This window comes from Jaculus jaculus, chromosome 8, assembly GCF_020740685.1.
Source record: "Jaculus jaculus isolate mJacJac1 chromosome 8, mJacJac1.mat.Y.cur, whole genome shotgun sequence".
NCBI classification, from domain to species: domain Eukaryota; kingdom Metazoa; phylum Chordata; class Mammalia; order Rodentia; family Dipodidae; genus Jaculus; species Jaculus jaculus.
The window spans coordinates 127037280-127056902 of NC_059109.1; the positions used below are offsets into that span (position 1 = coordinate 127037280).

Consider the following 19623-nt stretch of genomic DNA (forward strand, 5'->3'; position numbering starts at 1 on the left):
AGTGTTGCAGGAATGAGACAGGTCAAGTCCAGCCTGCTGCCCACCCCTCGCCCTCACCTGCACCCACACCCACAACTGCCTGATTGTTGTGGAGTTACAGCTGTGCAGGAGTATGGGAGCGGGAATATTACACGGCTAGGCCTTCAATCTCCAAGGCGTCCTGCCCAGTGGGCCATTAATACAATGAGGGCCCCAGCCTCTTTGTTGCTCTTGAGATAAGTCAGACGTTAAAACAGTACAAGATCGATGGCCAGGTCCCCTCCCAGAGTGCAGACTGCTCTCTGGCTAGCCTGGAAGCAGCTTTAAGCGCTCTGCCTCCAACCATGTACCTGCCTCAAAAGAGCGGGACTGGCCTGGAAGCCCACGCAGCTGACCAGAGCCATTTTTCCAGCAGTTTTCTTTCTGCATTCGTGTCTCCAGAAGCCAAGAACAAATACACTAAGCCGCAACTGTCGCCGGCTAATCAGGACAGACCGTGATGAGTAGGCGTCGCTGAGCTGACTGCCGGGCCCAAGCCAGGACAAGGGCACTGAAGCTGGGGCCTGTGGGACACAGGGGAAAGGTGACCCAGGTGGACATTTAAAGCTTTAAACGACATTTAGTGTAAAAACAGGAAAACAAATAACTACTCCTCATTGAAAAGACCACTGAAGTAACATGCAACAATCAAGGGGGAAAGAGAAATAAGCAACTGGATCCCACAGTAAAAGCGGACGTTGCTTCTGAGCCAAGGAAGGCTGTTGAATGATGAAGATACCATGTACACTTTTTAAATTTTTCATTTATTTATTTATTTGAGAGAGAGAGAGGCAGATAGAGAGGGAATGGGCATGCCAGGGCCTCTAGCCACTGCAAACAAACTCCAGACACATGTGCCACTTTGTGCATCTGGCCTACATGGGTCCTGGGAAGTGGAACCTGGGTCCTTTGGTTTTGCAGGCCAGCTCCTTAAGTGCTAAGCCATCTCTCTCTAGTCCCCACATACAGTATTGACAAGGAATTTGAAAGCCTATGTGAAATTGACACTTTCTGGTACACTATAGACTACTAAAATTAGCCCACAGGGAAATAGAAATAAATAAAGGAGAGAGTGTTAAATTGTTAAAGATGTATTCTCTCAAAAAGGCACCAGGCCCCACTGGTTTTAAAGGAGAGTCCCAATAAGGCTTCCAGGGGAGGATTCACCCCATCGGACCCAGGATACAGAGAAAGGAAAAGATGGTGTGTTTTCCTGCACGTGCTGTGAGCCTGATGTCACCCTGAAACTAAAACAGAACTTAGAACATGTGACATGGTTGTCACCCCAGAAGATTCCTTCATCTACCCTGTGGTCCTTCACAGAAGTTCCCTGCAAATCCCATCTGAGTTTCCATTTCCACACTGGTGGGAAGGGCCGTCTGAGCTGTAGTCGCTACCATTAACTGAGCACCTGCCCCTTGCTTTGTAGCGTGTCTACAAGTAGATATGTTCATGAGTCATGTCTCATAATTTAAAAAGTAAAACCAACAAGACCCAGGAACAATGGCATCCCAGTAGCATGTGCCCAACCAGCACCCAGTTCTTTTTTTACATGTTTTTTTTTATTTCACTTATTTATTTATTTATTTGTTTGTTTATTTGAGAGAGAGAAAGAAAAAGAGGCAGATCAAGAGAGAGAAAGAGGGCTGGAGAAATGACTTAGTGGTTAAGTGCTTGCCTATGAAGCCTAAGCACCCCGGTTCAAGGCTCAATTCCCCAGGACCCACGTTAGTCAGATGCACAAGCGGGCGCATGCGTCTGGAGTTCGTTTGCAGTGAGTGGCTGGAGGCCCTGGCGCGCCCATTCTCTCTCTCTTTCTCTGTCTGTCGCTCTCAAATACATAAATAAAAATGAACAAAAATAATTTTTTTTAAAAGAGAGAATGGGTGTGCCAGAGCCTCTAGCCACTGACAAACACATTCCAGATACATGTGCCCCCTTGTGCATCTGGCTTGCATGGGTCCTGGGAAATCAAATCTAGGTTCTTAGGCTTCATAGGCAAGTGCTTTAACCTCTGAGCCATCTTTTCTAGCCCTGTAGTTCCATTTTTATACCATCTCTCCAGCCTTCAGCACCCAAATTCTTTTGGTTTCCCACCCCATTCTCCAATACAAGAACCTGGGTCTGTGGAGAAATGGCCATTTCTGGGGCTGAGCAGAGAATAGACAGGATCTGCCAGGAGTACCTTGAAGCATCAGGAAGTAAGAGCCTGGCATGGTGGTGTGTGCCTGTACTTCCAGCATTTCTGAGGTGGAGACAGGAGTTCAAGGCATTCTCGGCTACATAACAGCTTTGAGGCCAGCCTGGACTACATGAAACCCTATCTCATTTAAAAGAAGAGGAAGGGCTAGAGAAATTGCCCAGTTGTTAAGGCTGTTGCCACATAAAGCCAGATGTACAAAGTGGCAAATGTGTCTGGAGTTCGTTAGTAGTGGCTAGAGGCCCTAGTGTACCCATTCTCTCCCTCTCTCTCTCCCTCTCTCTCTCTCTCTCTCTCTCTCTCTCTCTTTCTCTCTCTCTCTCTCATGGTGGTGCAGGCCTTTAATCCTAGCACTTGCGAGGCAGAGGTAGGAGGATTGCTGTGAGCTCAAAGCCAGCCTGAGACTACATAGTGAATTCCAGGTCAGTCTTGGCTAAAGCAAGACCCTGCCTCAAAAAACAAAAATAAGATAAATAAATAAATGGCTGGAGAGATGACTCAGCACTTAAGGCACTTTCCTGCAATGCTGCAATGCCTAATGACCCTGGTTCAATTCCCCCAGTACCTATATAAAGCCAGATGCACATGGTGGTGCATGCATCTGGAGTTTGTTTGCAGTGGCTAGAGGCCCTGGTGCTCCTGTTCATTCCCCCCCCCCCATCTCTCTCTGCTTGCAAATAAATAAATAAAATATTTTAAAAATGAAATATATTTAAAAGAAGAGGAGGAGGAGGAAATGGCCACAGGCATGCTTACAAGTGAAAAATCTATCCTGTCTCAATTCTGAAGACCAAAAGTCCAAGGTCAAGGGTGGCTGTAAGGGGGCCTTGTTCTCAGCTCCTGGTGGTCCTGGGTGTGCCCCATCTTCCCCCCATCGTCCCTTCACATTCTTCCTCTGTGCATGGCAAAGGCTGGGTGCGAATCTCCCCTGCTATTACGGCTCAGTTGTCCTGGACATGGTGCAGCCTGACAAACGCACCGTGCCACAGTCATTGCCAAGGACCCTGTTTCCCAGGAAGGTCCCATTCACAAGTGTGAAGGATTAGAACCTGAACAGCTTTGGGTGGGGAGACACAGTTCATTCCATAAGAGAGAGCTCCCTAAGTCTCTCTGCATCATTTTCCTTAAGATGGGCTGACAAGTTTCCCTCTTATTATATGCAAAGGGCTGGGCACGGCCCCAGCACATTGGAAGTGCATAATACATGTCACCTCTAGTCAGCTTTAGAGCTCGTCTCCTCCCTGGGAAGATATTACAAATTACTTCTTCAAAAGCAATGCACAGGGGCTAGAGTGATGGCATAGCAGTTAAGGCACTTGCCTGCGAAGCCTAAGGACCCAGGTTCGATTCCCCAGGATCCACGTAAGCCTGATGCACATGGTGGTGCATGCATCTGGAGTTTGATTGCAGTGGCCAGAGGCCCTGGTGCACCCATCCCCCCTATCTGCCTCTCTCTTTCAAATAAATAAATAGGATATTTTTTTAAAAAAGCAATGCACAAACTTATTATCCTTATATAGCAAGGAGAGGCATATAGTATCTATACATATATGACACAGATATGTATATATCAGTATTGAAGATTGGACCCAGAGCTTCATGCATGCTAGGCAAGCGCTGTACCCTTGAGCCCTAGCTCTGGTAATGGTGATACTGCTGCTGCTACTGGGAACCAAACCCAGAACCTTGTGCATGCTAGACAAGTGCTGGACTCCTGAGCTACATCCCCAGCTCCCCTCCCATTTTTTTTGTCAAGGTACGGTCTCTCCTCTCTAGCTCAGGTTGACCTGGAATTCACTATGTAGTCTCAGGCTGGCCTTGAACTCAAAGCAACCCTTCTACCTCTGCCTCCTGAAGGTTAGGATTAAAGGAGTGTGCCATCACACTGCTACAAATAACCTCCAGGTGCGTGCACCACCTTGTGCTTACGTGGGTCCTACGGAATTGAACCTGGGTCCTTTGGCCTTGCAGACAGGAGCTTTAACCACTAAGCCATCCCTCCAGCCCTTCCCTCCTTTTCTTAAATGAGAACATTTCCATAAGCCTAAACCCTCCTCTGCCCACCAAGCCAACCCCAGAACCTTCCCTATTGAGCTGCTGCTTAATGCCCAATGTATAAATTTCTAGATCTTTTTTTTTCTCACTTATGTATTCTATACATCTATCTCATATATGTGTGTGTGTGTGTATGTGTATCTTTTTTAAAAAAAATATATATTATTTATTTATTTGAGAGAGGCAGATAGAGAGAATAGGCACACCAGGGCCTCCAGCCACTGCAAATGAACTCCAGATGCATGCACTCCCTTGTGCATCTAGCTTATGTGGGTCCTGGGGAATTGAACCGAGGTTCTTAGGCTTTGTAGGTAAGCACCTTAACCTCGAAGCTATTTCACCAGCCTGTGATATGTATGTATGTATGTGTGTGTGTGTGTGTGTGTGTGTGTATATATATATATACATATGTATATATATATACACACACACACACATATATACACACACACACACACACACACACATATATATCTTAATAGGTTGATGTCACACATACACAATGTCCTAGGGAATATCTCTTGACACAGTCTGCTTTTCCACACTGTAGAGGTCATTGTTCAGCGCTCCCTGACAGATACGCCAGTTTCTTCTGCTCTGTTCCAATCTAGGGACTGGACCGAGAGGGTCCTTCCTATTTTACACTGCGCCAGTGGACACCCTTGCACAAGCTTTGTGCCACTGTGTGTCTGGGTCAGAAAGTGGAAGGTGCACTGGACGGTCCTTAGCCCACTGACCCTCACCTGTGTCAAAGTCATGGGAAGGGACCCTTCACCTGTTTTTGTCAGCTGACGCCGTTCATTCCCTCTCTGACCTGGAACAGACCAGAGTTATCCTGGAGTCCATGGAGGTGGGTCTTCCCTCTAGCTTAGAAGCGTGGCCTACATTGGGCTGAAACACAACCATTAGGAACACTGCTCCTCCTCCCCAGAAACCCAGCCGGACCCCGTTCTCTGCACTGTCCAGCCCCACTGGTTGCTGGCTCAGCGGGTAACTTGATCTGGGTCAGCTGGTGGAGGGTGAGGTAGCGTCTAGCAGAACGTCATGGTACTTTATGAAGTCCGAAATGTGATCGCTACTGTTGTCACACTTTAGCACCCCAGCGGTCTCCTCACAAATGAGAAAAGCAGAGCTTCCTCACATGCCATTCCCCTGACATCAAGAAAAGCGCCACCACCACCACCCCCTCCCACAACCTGCCCAGAGGCCCCAGACCTGCCTGACCTCTGTGGGGCTTTCAAGTCTGGGGGCAGGACTCTGGTTGAGGAGGCGTTTTGTGTACATGGGGGATCCCACCATTCATTTTGCCTTCTCTCTGCCTGGGTCTGTAAAGCCAGCCTTGGCTCTTAAAGACATTCATTAGCATATTGGGATGGCTGCTCCGGGGTCCCTTCAGTTGATATAAAGGGGCCCCATCTAATGAGAGAGACAGAGAAAGATAGAGATAGAGATAGGGAGGGAGAGAGAGAGAGAGATTCCCTGGCTTGCATATTGGCCATTGTTTCAAAGCACACTTTGCTATCCGGGGTGGGCTAAGTTGCTGGTCTGCAGCCCGTTCGCAGGCTCAGCCCCGAGTGGACCCACCGACACGTTCAGGCGCCGACACGTTCCTTAATCTGCCTGCAGCGGCGCCATCCACGAAACCGAGATGGTGGAGGCCTGTGTGGTGTCCAGCGCGCTGCTCCCGGGTCTGTGTGGCTGTAGAGCAATTGGAATGGGTCTAAGGGGAAAACAAGGTTGGAGGCTGGCACAGCGGAGAAGGGTCTCACCACTCGTGGGTGAGCTGTGCTGTGTGGTGAAGGCCAAAGAACGTCTTCCAGATAGCCAGGGCAGCTCTTTTCCAGGGGAGCTGAGGAGGGTACCCCTGCCACCATGCCACGTTTGGTAGCAGCTCCTTTCATTTACCAAACTCACTCCCGCGGCAGGATCCCTTATGTAGTGACTTCTCAGAGCGTCCTGTTCATTTATACGGAAACCAAAGAGAAAGAAGACACGAGGCCTAAACTAAGGACCCAACTTTCAGTGCCAAAACCCAATACTGCTTCAGAGTAACCTGCGTGTCTTTCCTCTCTCCTCATCACATTTTCCACAGGACTGTGACCAGATCCACGTGGATGACGTCTCATCAGATGACAATGGCCAAGATTTAAGGTAATAATTAGGAGAATCAAAGCTGCTAAGAAGATTCACTGAGTTTGCATAAAACCCCAAGGGCTGGGGAAATGGCTCAGTGTTTAAAGGCAGTTATTTACAAAGCCTAACATCCCAGGTTCAACTCCCCAGTGCCCGTGTAAAGCCAGATACACAAACTGGTACATGAATATGAAGTTCATTTGCAGTGTCTGGAGACCCTAGTGCACCCATTCTCTCTCTCTCTCTCTTTCTCTCTCTGTGCAAATAACTAAATAAACCAAGCCCAGGGAAAAAAAATTTTTTTCTTCAGTGAGCAAAGGGTACTTGGGAAAACACCCCTAAGACATGATTTGTGAAAATCAGGCAACCACCCATCTTATACAAGGACACTTTTAGAGAAAAGTGGCTGGAATATTCCTAGGCTGGCCCTGGGAAATGGCATAAAAATAGAAGTACAAGGCTGGAAGAGAGCTCAGCAGTTAAGGCGCTTGCCTGCAAAGCCTAAGGACCCAGGTTCGATTCCCCAGTACCCACTTGAAGCAAGATGCATAAGGTGGCACATGCATCTGGGGTTTGTTTGCAGTGGCTAGAGGCCCTGGTGCTCCTATTCTTTTTTTCTCTCCTCTCTCTTCCTCCCCTTCTCTCTCACACACAAATAAATAAACAAGTAAAATATGTTTAATGGAATTACAGGAGACCCTAACTTAGCCCCAAATCATTACTATTCGCTGTGTCTAGGCTTATAATCATTACTAAACCAGCTGGGCATGGTGGTGCACAACTTCAATCCCAGCACTCAGGAAGCAGAGGAAGAAGGATTGCCATGAGTTTGAGGCCAGCCTGAGACTACATAGTGAATTCCAGGCCAGCCTGGGCTAGAGTAAGACCTTACCTCACCTCAAAAAAAAAAAAAAAAAATGTTGGGGCTGGAGAGATGGCTTAATGGTTAAGACACTTGCCTGTGAAGCTTAAGGACTCATGATCGACTCTCCAGGTCCCACGTAAGCCAGGCACACAGTGATGCAAGGGTGCAAGATCTCACATGGGCACAAGGGGGTGCATACATCCGGATTTATTGAACTGTGCAGTGGCTGTAGGCCCTGGCATGCCAGTTCTTTCTCTCTTTCACTCTCACTTTCTTGCATTAAAAAAAAGAGGCAGTCCCTTGGGCTTACCTCAGAATAAATAAATGTATGTTACTAAACCATACAGTGCTTTAGTTTGGAAGCCTGTCATTGTGACTCACTTGATGCTTGTTTCCAAGGTGTGTGTCTTCCAACTTGCTTAAAACTAGAAATCCCAGCACTCGGAAGGGAGAGGTAGGAGGATCGCCATGAGTTCAAGGCCAGCCTGAGACTACATAGTGAATTCCAGGTCAGCCTGGACTAGAGTGAGACCCTACCTCAGAAAACAAAACAAACAAACAAAAAATGTGGAAGGCTGGAGAGGTGGCTTAGCAGTTAAGGCACTTGCTCGTGAAGCCTAAGGACCCACGTTCAACTCTCCAGATCCCACGGAAGCCAGACGCACATGGTGACGCAAGCACACAAGGCTGCCCATGCACACAAGGTGGCGCACACATCTGGAGTTTGATTTGGGGCTCTGATGAAAGCTGCGGTCCTATTCTTTCCCAGTCAACACCCTGGGCACGTCCAGGGACTCACGAACACCCCAAGGTCCACCATGGTTCCCAAGGGCCTGTGTCAGTCCACCCTAATGCCACCTTCCCCCATCTCCCCAGCACATACAACTTCTCTACTGACGGCTTCCACAGCGCAGCGCCGGGAGCCAGCCTGTGCCTGGGCACGGGGGTGCACGGTGGCGTGGACTGGATGAGGAAGCTGGCCTTCCGCTACCGGCGGGTGAAGGAGATGTACAACACTTACCGCAACAACGTGGGTGGTGAGTGGCCGGGGAGGGGCAGGGTGGCAGGGAGGACTGGGATGACAAGGCCCTGGGTTGCCCCCACCCTGGGTTTGAGAATCAGCTGGCTTTCTGGTTTGGTGGAGTTGGGTATTTTGGTTTTGGTGGGGATTTGTTTTGTTTTGTTTTGTTTTGTTTTAGTTTTTCAAGGTAGAGTCTCGCTCTAGCCCAGGCTGACCTGGAATTCCCTAGGTAGTCTCCGGGTGGCCTTGAACTCACGGAGATCCTCCTTAAAAGCGTGGACCACCATGCCTGGCTTGTTTTTTGTTTAATGGGTGTGTATACGTGTATGTGTGGCTGTGTGGGTGTTGAGGGGTCTATGTTATGGGGGTGTGTATGGGGGTGTATGTTTAGTGTATAGAAGTGTGTATGTGGTGGGTGTATGGGTGTGTTTATGGGTATGTGTTAGGGGGGTGTGTGTATGAGGGAGTGTGTATGGGCGTGTGTGCCGCAGTAAACATGTGAAGGTCACAGGACAACCTCAGGGTGTCGTTCTGCTCCTTTGCCCCGCATTTGAGGCCGGGCCTCCCTTCTGACTCGGGCTTCCCTGCACGTAGGAGCTGAGGAGCACAGTCCGTTTTCTCTGTTGTCGTCATTGTCGTTTTTTATTTATTTACTTGCAATAAAGAGAGAGAAGGAGCCACCACTCCTCTCGGCTGCTGTATCTGGCTTTACGTGACTCCCGGGGAATCAAACCCAGACCAGGAGCCTTTGTAGAAAAGCACCTTGAACTGCTAAGCCATTTCCTCAGCCTCAGAAGGCTTTCTTCAACCTGGGATCCAGGGATCTAAGTCCCAGTTGTCCGGCCTGTGTGTGCCTTCGTGACACAGTCTCCCTTGCGGCCGAAGCCGGCCTTGAACTTACAGCAGTAACCCTGCCTCGGGTGGCATCTACCACTGCTCTCAGCTGGCCCAACTCAGCGTCACTTGTGGATGCCTCGTGTCTCAGAGTGCTGGGTGCATTCTTGGAACTGAACTCTGTACATACACCACCAGAGGCTCTCTAGGGCAGGTATTCACTTCCAAAGCTAGGAGAATGCAAATCCCCATCCCCTCCCTCACCAATCAAGGCTGATGCTCAAGGTGAGCTCAGGGCCCTCCAGGTTAGGCCCCTTGAGCAACCACCAGGAGCTGGTTAGAAATGCATAACCTGGGCTGGAGAGATGGCTTAGTGGTTAAGGCGCTTGTCTGAAAAGCCTAAGGACCCAGGTTCAATTCCCTAGAACCCACATAAGCCAGATGAACATGGTGGTACATGCATCTGGAGTTTGTTTGCAGTGGCTAGAGGCCCTGGTGCACCCATATTCTCCCTCTCTCTCTCTCTCTCTCTCTCTGTCTCTCTCTCTCTCTCTCTCTCTCTCTCTCTCTCTCTCTCTCTTACAAATAAAAAGTAGGGCTGGAGACATGGCTTAGTGGTTAAGGTGCTTGCTTACAAAGCCAAAGGACCCAGGTTCAATTCCCCAGGACCCACTTAAGACCAGATGCACAAGATGGCACATGGGTCTGGAGTTTGCAGCAGATGAAGGCCCACGTGCACATGCATGCTCTCTCAAATAAATAGATAAATAAAATTAAATAAAGGTTTGTTTTAAAAAGAAAAGAAAAGAAGGCCGGGTATGGTGGCACACATCTTTAATACCAGCACTTGGGAGGCAGAGGTAGGAGGATTGCCAAGAGTTTGAGGCCACCCTGAGAATACAGAGTGAATTCCAGGTCAGCCAGAACTACAGTGAGACCCTACCTCTAAAAACCAAAAGGAGAGAGAGAGAGAGAAAGGAAGGAAGGGAGGGAGGGAGAGAGGGAGGGAGGGAGGAATAACCTCAGCAAGGTTTGGTGGTGCTGGCCTATAATCTCAACACTGAGGAGACTGAGGCAGGGGTATCACAAGTTCAAGGCCAACCAGGGCTACATGAAACCTTGTCTCAAAAAAGAGAGAAAGAGAGAGAGGGCTGGGAAGATGAACAGCAGTTAAAGACACTTGCTTATGGGTTAGAGAGATGGCTTCACGGTTAAGGCACTTGCCTGCGAAGCCTCAGGACCTATGTTCAACTCTCCAGATCCCATATAAGCCACACGCACAAAGGTAAGGCAAGGGCAAGGTTGCACATGCCTACTAGGTGATGCCAGTGTCTGGAGTTTGAGTGCAGTGGCTGAGGCCCTGGTGTGCCAATTCTCTCTCTGTCTCTTTAAAATTAAAAAAAAAAAATTGAGCTGGAGATATGGCTTAGCAGTTAAGTGCTTGCCTATGAAGCCTAAGGACCCCAGTTCAAGGCTTGATTCCCCAGGACCCACGTAAGCCAGATGCACATGGGGGGCATATGCATCTGGAGTTCATTTGCAGTGGCTGGAGGCCCTGGTGCGCCCATTCTCTCTCTCTCTCTCTCTCTCTCTCAATCTCTCTCTCTACCTGCCTCTTTCTCTGTCTGTCGCTCTCAAATTAATAAAAATAAACAAAATTTTAAATATATATATACATATATACATAAATGTATGTGCATATATGTGTGTGTATATATAAAGAATATATAGAGACACTTGCTTACAAGCCTGCTGGCCTGAATTCAACTCCCCAGTAACCATGTAAAGCCAGCCACAACACAGCACATGCAGCTGTCATCCCAACGTGCCTCCTGGCTATGGGAGCCAGGACATTACTAAAGCTTGTGGGCCAGCTAGAATGGTGCACACAAAGCAAAGCAGCAAAAAAAACAAAGTAACAGCCAGGTGGGCATGGTGGCGCACAACTTTAATCCCAGCACTCGGGAGGCAGAGGTAGGTGGATCATCATGAGTTCGAGGCCAGTCAAGACTACATAGTGAATTCCAGGTCAGCCTGGGCTAGAGTGAGACACTACCTCGAAAAACCAACAAAAATAAAATAAAGACAAGAAGGGAGGCCCTGAATAAACACCCCAGAGTTGTCCTCAGACCTCTACATGTGTGCATGGTATGCACACACCCATGTACACACACATGTGCATAATAAAAACAGTTTAGATTCTCTGTACATTCAGTGCCTATTATAACACCAAATACATAGAAGATGTTTTTAACATCTGGATGGATGGATGGGTGGATGGATGGATAAATGGATGTGTGGGTGGGTGGATGGATGGATGGATGGATGAATAAATGGGTGGGTGGGTGGATGGATGGATGGATGGATGAATAAATGGATGGGTGGGTGGGTGGGTGGGTGGATGGATGGATGGATGGATGGATGGATGGATGAATAAATGGGTGGGTCGGTGGGTGGGTGGGTGGATGGATGGATGGATGAATAAATGGATGGGTGGATGGATGGATGGATGGATGAATAAATGGGTGGGTGGGTGGGTGGGTGGGTGGATGGATGGATGGATGGATTGTACATGGGTGGGTGGATGAGAGCTTGGGTGAGTAGGTGGTTGGGTAGATAGATAAACGAATTGGTGGGTGGGTGGGAGGATGGATGGATGGATGGATGGATGGACAGGTGAGAAGATGGGAAAATGGGTGGGTGGATTTATGAATGGGTTGATTGATGGGAGGATAGATGGACTGATAAATAAATAGATGGATGGTTGGATGAATGGGCGGATCAGAGGATGAGTGGGTAGGTGGATGGGCAGGTGGGCGATGGATGCATGGGTGGGTGGGTGGGTGAATGCATGGATGTGTGCGTGGGTGGGTGGGGGATGGGTAGGTAGGAAGGAGAGTAGGCTTATGGGTAAGCAGGTAGGTAAGCGGGTGGGAAAGCCAGTGGATGGCTAAATCAACTGTCATTTTGTCTGATATGCTGAAGAGGGAGACGGGATTGGAGTTGGCCTTGGGTGTCCTCTGATCCGTACTTCCTTCCCTTAAGTATGTCCCCTGGACCTTTTCAGTGTGACAATTTCCTCTTCATTCCCTTTGCCACAGGCTTAATCGGTGCTCCCAAAAGAGAGGCGTGGCTACAGCTGCGTGCTGAGCTGGAAGCCCTGACAGACCTCTGGCTCACGCACTCCCTAAAGGCACTTAACCTCATCAACTCACGGCAAGTGGCCCAGCTGCCGTGCGTCCTGAGCTTCCTCCCCGGTGCCCGGGGATGGCGCCCCTGTGCCCACGCCATGGTTCCCCAAATTCTCACTAGCACACTCGCAGCACAGCCGAGCCAGTGGAGCCGAGACCTCTTGGCCCAGCAGGCTTCCAGGTTCTGGAGGCTTCAAAGATCAGAATGGGCCTGTGCTCGCCTGTAGACACCAGTTCCCACCCATCCCCAGCGTCCCCAGTCACTGGCTCACACGACCTGGAGCCCTGCCACTAATGAAGCACGTGACTCTTGCGATGAACAGGAGTGTCTAAATAAGGAAAGGGGCACGCCCACTGCCTGGCAAGTGGCCTGGCAGCTGCTGGCTGACCGCACAGCAAGAGCAACCAGGGTCCTTGGCCACCACCCCACGTGAAGGCGGCCTGGCCAGTGCCCCCACATTCTGCCCTGATTTACCCATGCATGATGCCAGGCCGGGCCGGACCTGGGTGGCCTCTTTGGGTCTGACGCATGGTCTTCTTTGTCCTCAGGCCCAACTGTGTCAACGTGCTGGTCACCACCACACAACTGATCCCCGCGCTGGCCAAGGTCCTGCTGTATGGTCTGGGCTCCGTGTTCCCCATTGAGAACATCTACAGCGCCACCAAGACAGGTGCGGGGGGCCGGGCCCGGAGGGGGATGAGGCCATGTGAGACAAGGCCACCTGTAAGTGAGCGTGACTCGGATCCCAAACAGACTCCGCAGCCCTTCGTGAGGGACGTAACTGGGACTGAAGAAGTCACGGGGCAGATCTGACCTAAGTATCCAAGTAACTGGAGCTAACAGGCGGCTGCTTGCTTCCCGTCACAAAGCACAGTGCCCTACTTTTCCTCATGGGTGGGTGCTAATCTTTTATTCTTAGAACCTTAAAGTTCGGAAATAGAAAAGGAGGGCTGGAGCTTAGCGGTTAAGGTGCTTGCCTGCAAAGCCAGAGGATCCCAGTTCAACTCTCCAGGACCTACGTAAGCCAGATGCACAAGGGTGCGCATGCATCTGGAGTTGGTTTACAGTTGTTAGAGGCCCTGGCGTGCCCATTCTCTCTCTCTTTCTCTCTCTCTCTCTCCTTCTTTCTCCCTCTCAAATAAATAAATATTTAAAAATTTAAGTAATCTAGTTAACATGTTCTTTTTTTTTTTTTTTGGTTTTTCGCTGTAGTTCAGGCTGACCTGGAATTCACTATGGAGTCTCAGGACGGCCTTCAACTCATGGTGATTCTCCTACCTCTGCTTCCCAAGTGCTGGGATTAAAGGCGTGCGCCACCATGCCCAGCTAAGATATTCTTAATTAGAAATGTAGGGGCTAGGGTGATGGCTCAGTGAGTAAGGTACTTGCCACACAAACATGAGGACCTAAGTTTGGATCTCCAGAACCCATGTAAAAAGACATGACAGAGTGCACCCAGAATCCCAGCACTGGGGAGGCAGAGACAGGAGGATCCCTGGGGCTCACTGAGTAATTAGTCTAGCCAAATTGGCAGTGGGGAACCTTGTCTCAAAGAATACAATGGAGCTGGTCATGGTGGCACACACTTTTATTACCCCAGCACTGGAGGCAGGGGTAGGTGGATCACCATGAGTTCAAGGCCAGCCTGAGACGACAGAGTGAATTCCAGATCAGCCTAGGATACAGCAAGACCCTACCTCAAATAATAATAATAATAATAATAATAATAATAATAATAATAATAATACAATAGAGAGAAAATGAGGAAGATGGCCCCTGGCCTACACACACACCATGTACACATATAGACATGCACAAAAATAGAAGTTTGCCTTTGGGGTTGGTTGGTTTGTTTTCCTGAAGAAGAAAAAAAAACAAAAACATTTAGTCAATTTCTAGTACTTGGAAAGTTTAGAGAAGTTTTTGCTAGGACCAAAGTCTCAGGAGTCCTACTTCTGAACTGCAATAAAAGGCCAAGGGCTAGGCTGGGCGTGGTGGCGCACTCGGGAGGCAGAGGTAGGAGGATCGCCATGAGTTCGAGGCCACCCTGAGACTCCATAGTGAATTCCAGGTCAGCCTGAGCCAGAGTGAGACCCTACCTTGGAAAACCAAAATAAATAAATAAATAAATAAATAAATAAAGTCCAAGGGCTGAAAAGTGTTATAAATTGGAAACTAGGCCCCGTTCAGCCCTCTTCCACTGAGCTACATCCTCGGCCTTTTTTTTTTTCAATTTTTTTTTTCTGAGGCAAGCCCAACAGACTAGCCTATTTTATGAGAGAGACTGAGAGAGAAAGAGAAAAAAAGAATGGGTGCCCCAGGACCTCCAGCCACTGTAATCAAACTCCAGATGCGTGTGCCACCTTGTGCGCATGTGCAGCCTTGCACATGCGTCATTTTATGCATCTGGCTTACGTGGGATCTGTGGAGTTGAGCATGGGTCCTTAGCCGTCACAGGCAAGCACTTTAATCGCTAAGCCATCTCTCCAGTCCTTACTTTCTATTTTGACACAGGGTCTCACTCACTTACCCAGGCTGGCCTTGAACTTGGGTTTCTTCTGCCTTAGCTTCCTGAGGAACTGGGTGAAGGGGCCTGGGCCACCATACCTAGCTACAGTTAAAAACTAAAAATTAGAGCCGGGCGTGGTGGCGCATGCCTTTAATCCCAACACTTGGGAGGCAGAGGTAGGAGGATTGCCGTGAGTTCGAGGCCACCCTGAGACTCCAGGTCAGCCTGGGCTGGAGTAAGACCCTACCTCGAAAAACCAAAAAAGAAAATAATAATAATAAATAAAAACTAGTCTGGAGAGATGGGTTAGCGGTTAAAGCATTTGCCTGCAAAAGCCAAAGGACCCAGGTTCGATTCCCCAGGACCCACATAAGCCAGATGCACAAGGAGCATATGTGTCTGGAGTTCGTTTGCAGTGCTACAGGCCCTGGCGTGTCCGTTCTGTCTCTCTCTGTCTGTTTCTCTTCCCTGTCTCTCCTCTCTCTCTCTCTCTCTGCTTGCAAATGAATAAGTAAAAATAAACTAACATTGCACATCTTTGGTTTGGGTTCTTCGGTCAGCTTGCAGCGCTGGGATCGACCCACGACTCTTTTTTTCCACGCGCGCCATGCTGTTCTGAGTCCGTTCCTACCTGGGGCAGCAGTAGCATTGGCCTGGGCCTACCCTGCTCAGCCAACTCCGGCTGGGTCGCCTGGGTCAGCTGGTCAGCCCCCGCCAAGTCCCCCATTATCGGTGCTGGGCATGTCAGGGGCTGAAAGGGCGGTGGGAGCTGTCACTTGTGCAAGTCCCCCTTCGGGAGCACTCACAGCTCTGCGCCTCCCCGCCCCTCCCCCTTGCAGGCAAGGAGAGCTGCTTTGAAAGAATCATGCAGAGGTTCGGCCGCAAAGCCGTCTACATCGTGATCGGCGATGGAGTGGAAGAGGAGCAAGGAGCCAAGAAGGTACCTCCACGGGGCGGGCGGGGCGCCCCGCCCCCCTCTCTCCCCGCCTCCGCTCAGCTCTCTGCAGATCTGCAGAGAGCATCCTGAGTAATTTCCTCCTGCAAATCCCCCTCGAAGCCCTGGCCGCCACCCCTGGCAACTTGGCGAGGGCTCCAGGCTGCTGGGACGCTGCGGGCTGGCACACGCGCTGGTGTTTGGTTTCGGGCTCAGGGCTCTTGGGCTCCAGACGTGCTTGCAGCTCATAAAGGCAGCATTAGGTCAATGAAAAAGAAAAGTCAGCCGCTAGGGGCAGGCAAGGGGGTTCTGGGGGGGGGGGAATGCAGCTCTGTTTGTAGAAAAGAAACAACAGCTGCTTGGGCCCCCTGGATCTGGCCCTGTCAACGACACCCCAGAGGCTGCTGTGGCTCCCACCATGAGATTAAGTCAGAGTCCTGGTTCCCCACCCCCCCCCCTGCTCCCTGTTAACAGATCGCTAGGAAATGCAAACACATTAAAGGCTCAAGGGAGGAAGCCCAGGAGATCAGGCAGGGTCCCCAGGGACCCTGAAGGCTGAGAGGTGGACGAGGAGGCTTGGCAGGGCCTGTCCCTTCCACCTCCATCCTCACGACCCAGCCCTTCGTCGTCGTCCCCCCCCACTGCAGCTAGTTCCCGGGCCGGTGGCCCCTGGCCCCCACCTGCCCATATTCCTTATCCACATGAGCCAGGGAGTGGCCTGGAGCTAGGAAGAACCTTGGCTTTTGCTCTTTTCCAGTGTAACTTTTTGGTTTAATATTTTTTTTTATTTATCATATTTTTATTTGTTAATAAACAAAAAGAAATGAGAAAGAGGATGGGCACACTAGGGCCTCTTGCAGCTGCAAACAAACTCCAGATATATGCATCACTTTGTGCATCTGGCTTTACATGGCTACTGGGGAATTGAATCCCGGGCCAAGAGGCTTTGTAAGCAAATGCCTTTAACCATTGAACCATCAGCCCTACTTCTATAATTGTAAAAATAATTGATATAGAGCTGGGCATGGTGGCCCATACCTTTAATCCTGGCACTCAGGAGGTAGAGGTAGGAGGATCGCCATGAGTTCGAGGCCACCCTGAGACTACGTAGTGAATTCCAGGTCAGCCTGGGCTAGAGAGATACCCTACCTTGCAAAACCAAAACATAAAAATAAAATAATAATAATAACTGACTTAGGACCAAGGATGTGTCTCAGTGACAGAGTATTCATCCAGCATGCATGAAGCCCTGATATAAACCAGGTGTGGTGACACGCACCTGTAATCCCAGCACTGAGAAGGTGGAGACAAAGGTCAGGTGTTCAAGGTCATCCTTGACTGCATGTGAGTTCGAGGCCAGGCTGGTCAACATGAGACCCTGTCAACGGGTCACGTGAATTTTTACCTGGATGCTCTGTGTTCTAGAAACACCAGGCCAGATTCAGAGCTCAGTCTATGCTTAGAGTCTGTGGCCTGGAGTGGAGCAGCCTTAGGAACCCCCATCCTCTCCCAGGCTCAGACCAGACAGTGTTCCCCTAAGCTATGACAGGATTCAGATCAAGTGTGGCTTTGATTTAAGTCAGCTTGGACCTGGGGCTCTGGCTGTGTCCAGCCTGGTTCTTGCTAAACAGGGATAGTTAGATGGGTGATGGTGGCATGGCCACATGTGGGCTTCTCACCAGTCCAAGAGGTGGGCAGGCAGTGTGTCAGAGTGTCCACAGTAACATAACAAACATAATATCATGACATCATTAACATAACGTCATAACATCACATCATATCACAACATAATATCATAATATACCATTAACAATGTAACAATAGGCCAGAAAACCCATGGATGTCCACGTTCAGCCAGGGAGATATAAAAGGGTCTCATTTACATCCAAGGAGCAAGGCTCTTAGACGGTCAGGTCAGGGTCCAGGTAGGGGACATGCCACAGCAGATGGAGGCCACAGTATCTGGTCCAGCTGGTCTCTCCAAACTGATGAGCGACTCCTGGTAAGAATCCCTGAGACTCTGAACCACCGGCTGCTGTTGGGACTGTGCTGTGGCCCAAGGCTGGGGCACCATCTGGCGTATGCATAGCCCAGGTCCCCTTGTCCCCGCTGTGACATCAACAAAATGCAAAACTCCGTAGACACTCTGCTCTCCTGGATGAAGTGCAGAGTGGAGTTGAGGCCTAGCCCCGAGAACTAAGAACCCATCTGCCCGCCCGGTGCCCAGCATGATAGCCGCTTCCTGTAGGCGGACGATGGGTGGGGAGCGGGGAGCCCCAGACCTTGCCACAGGGTGGTATTCCAGCCCTTTTTTTTTTTCACCCTTTGCATCTTCTGCTGGCCCTGCCTGGGTCAGCCTTTCTATCACCATCTGCCGACCACGATGCCCTGCACCCAGTGTCCACACAACCCTCCTTGGCCTCCTGTTGTTGGCCCCACAGCAAACTTACTAATCTCCCCGACCAGTTACTTGCTGTCCTGTCCCCAGAGCAGAGCGGGCCCTGTGGCAACAGAGGTACCAGGCACCGTGGGGCCTGCGGACAAGATTCTGGGCTTGAGACCCTCCATGCCGGCTGGCGACGCGCCTGGCCAGCGTGACGGACGGCTCTCTGTCTTACAGCACAACATGCCTTTTTGGCGGATCTCCTGCCACGCCGACCTGGAGGCCCTGCGACACGCCCTGGAGCTGGAGTATTTATAGCAGCGTTGCCCCGCCGCCTGCTGGTCACCATTTCCATAAAAGCCCGTCACCCAGATGCCGGACCCCCACCTCCCCACCCCCCGGGAAGCAAGGGCACTGCATCCAAGGGATTCATCCCACGGCCATCGGAGAAGTGTCCTGCGTCCCAGAGGAGAGTCCTCTTTCCCTGGGGAAGGAGTCTAGGCTCTCTCATGAGACTCTAGAGCCCAAGAGAGGAAGAGCGGGCTGGGGAGGGCCGGGGGAGCGGTGTGCCCTGGTCGCTTTTTAATTTATGGACTGATCTCATTGCTGGCGTTTGCTCTGGGCCCCGTGCGGCCCAGTGACCCGGCTCGGTCTGGTTTGGGGTTTTGCACTGGCTGTGGGGTGGTACACAGTTGTCACTGAAGCTTGTGCTGTGGGGACAACCGTTCTCCGGGCGTCTGTAAGGGAGGCCAGGTGGGGCTGTGGGAACTGTCACTGACACTCGCTTTCCAAGCCCCTCCCCGAGGTCCCGTGGACACGGGGTGCCTTAGGCCGCCCCGTCTGTTTTGTAGGAAGAGGGGGACACTGGGAAGAAAGCGGTACTTTGGGATGGATAAAGGCATTAAATAAAACCACGTTTACATTTTGAAGTGAGGAGATTGCACTGGCCTTATATTCCACTCTTCAGGCTTCCTTCCAAATGCCTTGACACTTTGACAGTTGAAACTAATACAATTCAACTTGAAAAGCCGGGGGCGGGGGGGGGGGGGGCGTGGTGGGCTCACGCCTTTCATCCCAGCACTCCGGAGGCAGAGGTAGGAGGATCGTCGCTGTCAGTTCGAGGCCACCCTGAGACTACAGAGTGAACTCCAGGTCAGCCTGGGTTAGAGTGAGACCCTACCTCAAAAAACCAAAAATAAATTAATAAATGAAAATTCAACTTGAACTGGAAGAGAAGGCGGGGGTGGGGGGGAGGAGGGAGCTAGCTCCCAGAACTATAGGTGATGTCTGTCTGAGGAATGAAGACGCTGTGGACTGGCTGGTCACCACCAAGGAGGTAACATGCAAGTGCAGACAGAATGACAAGAATGGCCAGGCAAGCTTTCCAGGGAGGAGGTGGCAGAAAGGTTTCCAGAATGGCCAAGGTCAAGGTCGGAAGGGATGTGATGGGACCCAAAGCCAAGGGCCTGGCCAATCTAG

The 19623-nt window shown here is 50.4% G+C and overlaps 1 protein-coding gene across 2 annotated transcripts in view; it reads left to right on the forward strand.

Moving 5' to 3' along the window:
- Window positions 1-19073, forward strand: part of Eya2 (EYA transcriptional coactivator and phosphatase 2) — a 207859-nt gene extending 188786 nt beyond the window's left edge. For both annotated transcript variants that reach the window (XM_045157600.1, XM_045157599.1), the window contains exons 11-16: window positions 6366-6424; window positions 8148-8308; window positions 12228-12342; window positions 12867-12988; window positions 15667-15767; window positions 18382-19073. In XM_045157600.1, the coding sequence (XP_045013535.1) occupies window positions 6366-6424; window positions 8148-8308; window positions 12228-12342; window positions 12867-12988; window positions 15667-15767; window positions 18382-18462 (639 nt within the window). In that variant the 3' untranslated portion in view covers window positions 18463-19073. The remainder of the gene's footprint in view (window positions 1-6365; window positions 6425-8147; window positions 8309-12227; window positions 12343-12866; window positions 12989-15666; window positions 15768-18381) is intronic.
- Window positions 19074-19623: the final 550 nt, after the last annotated feature.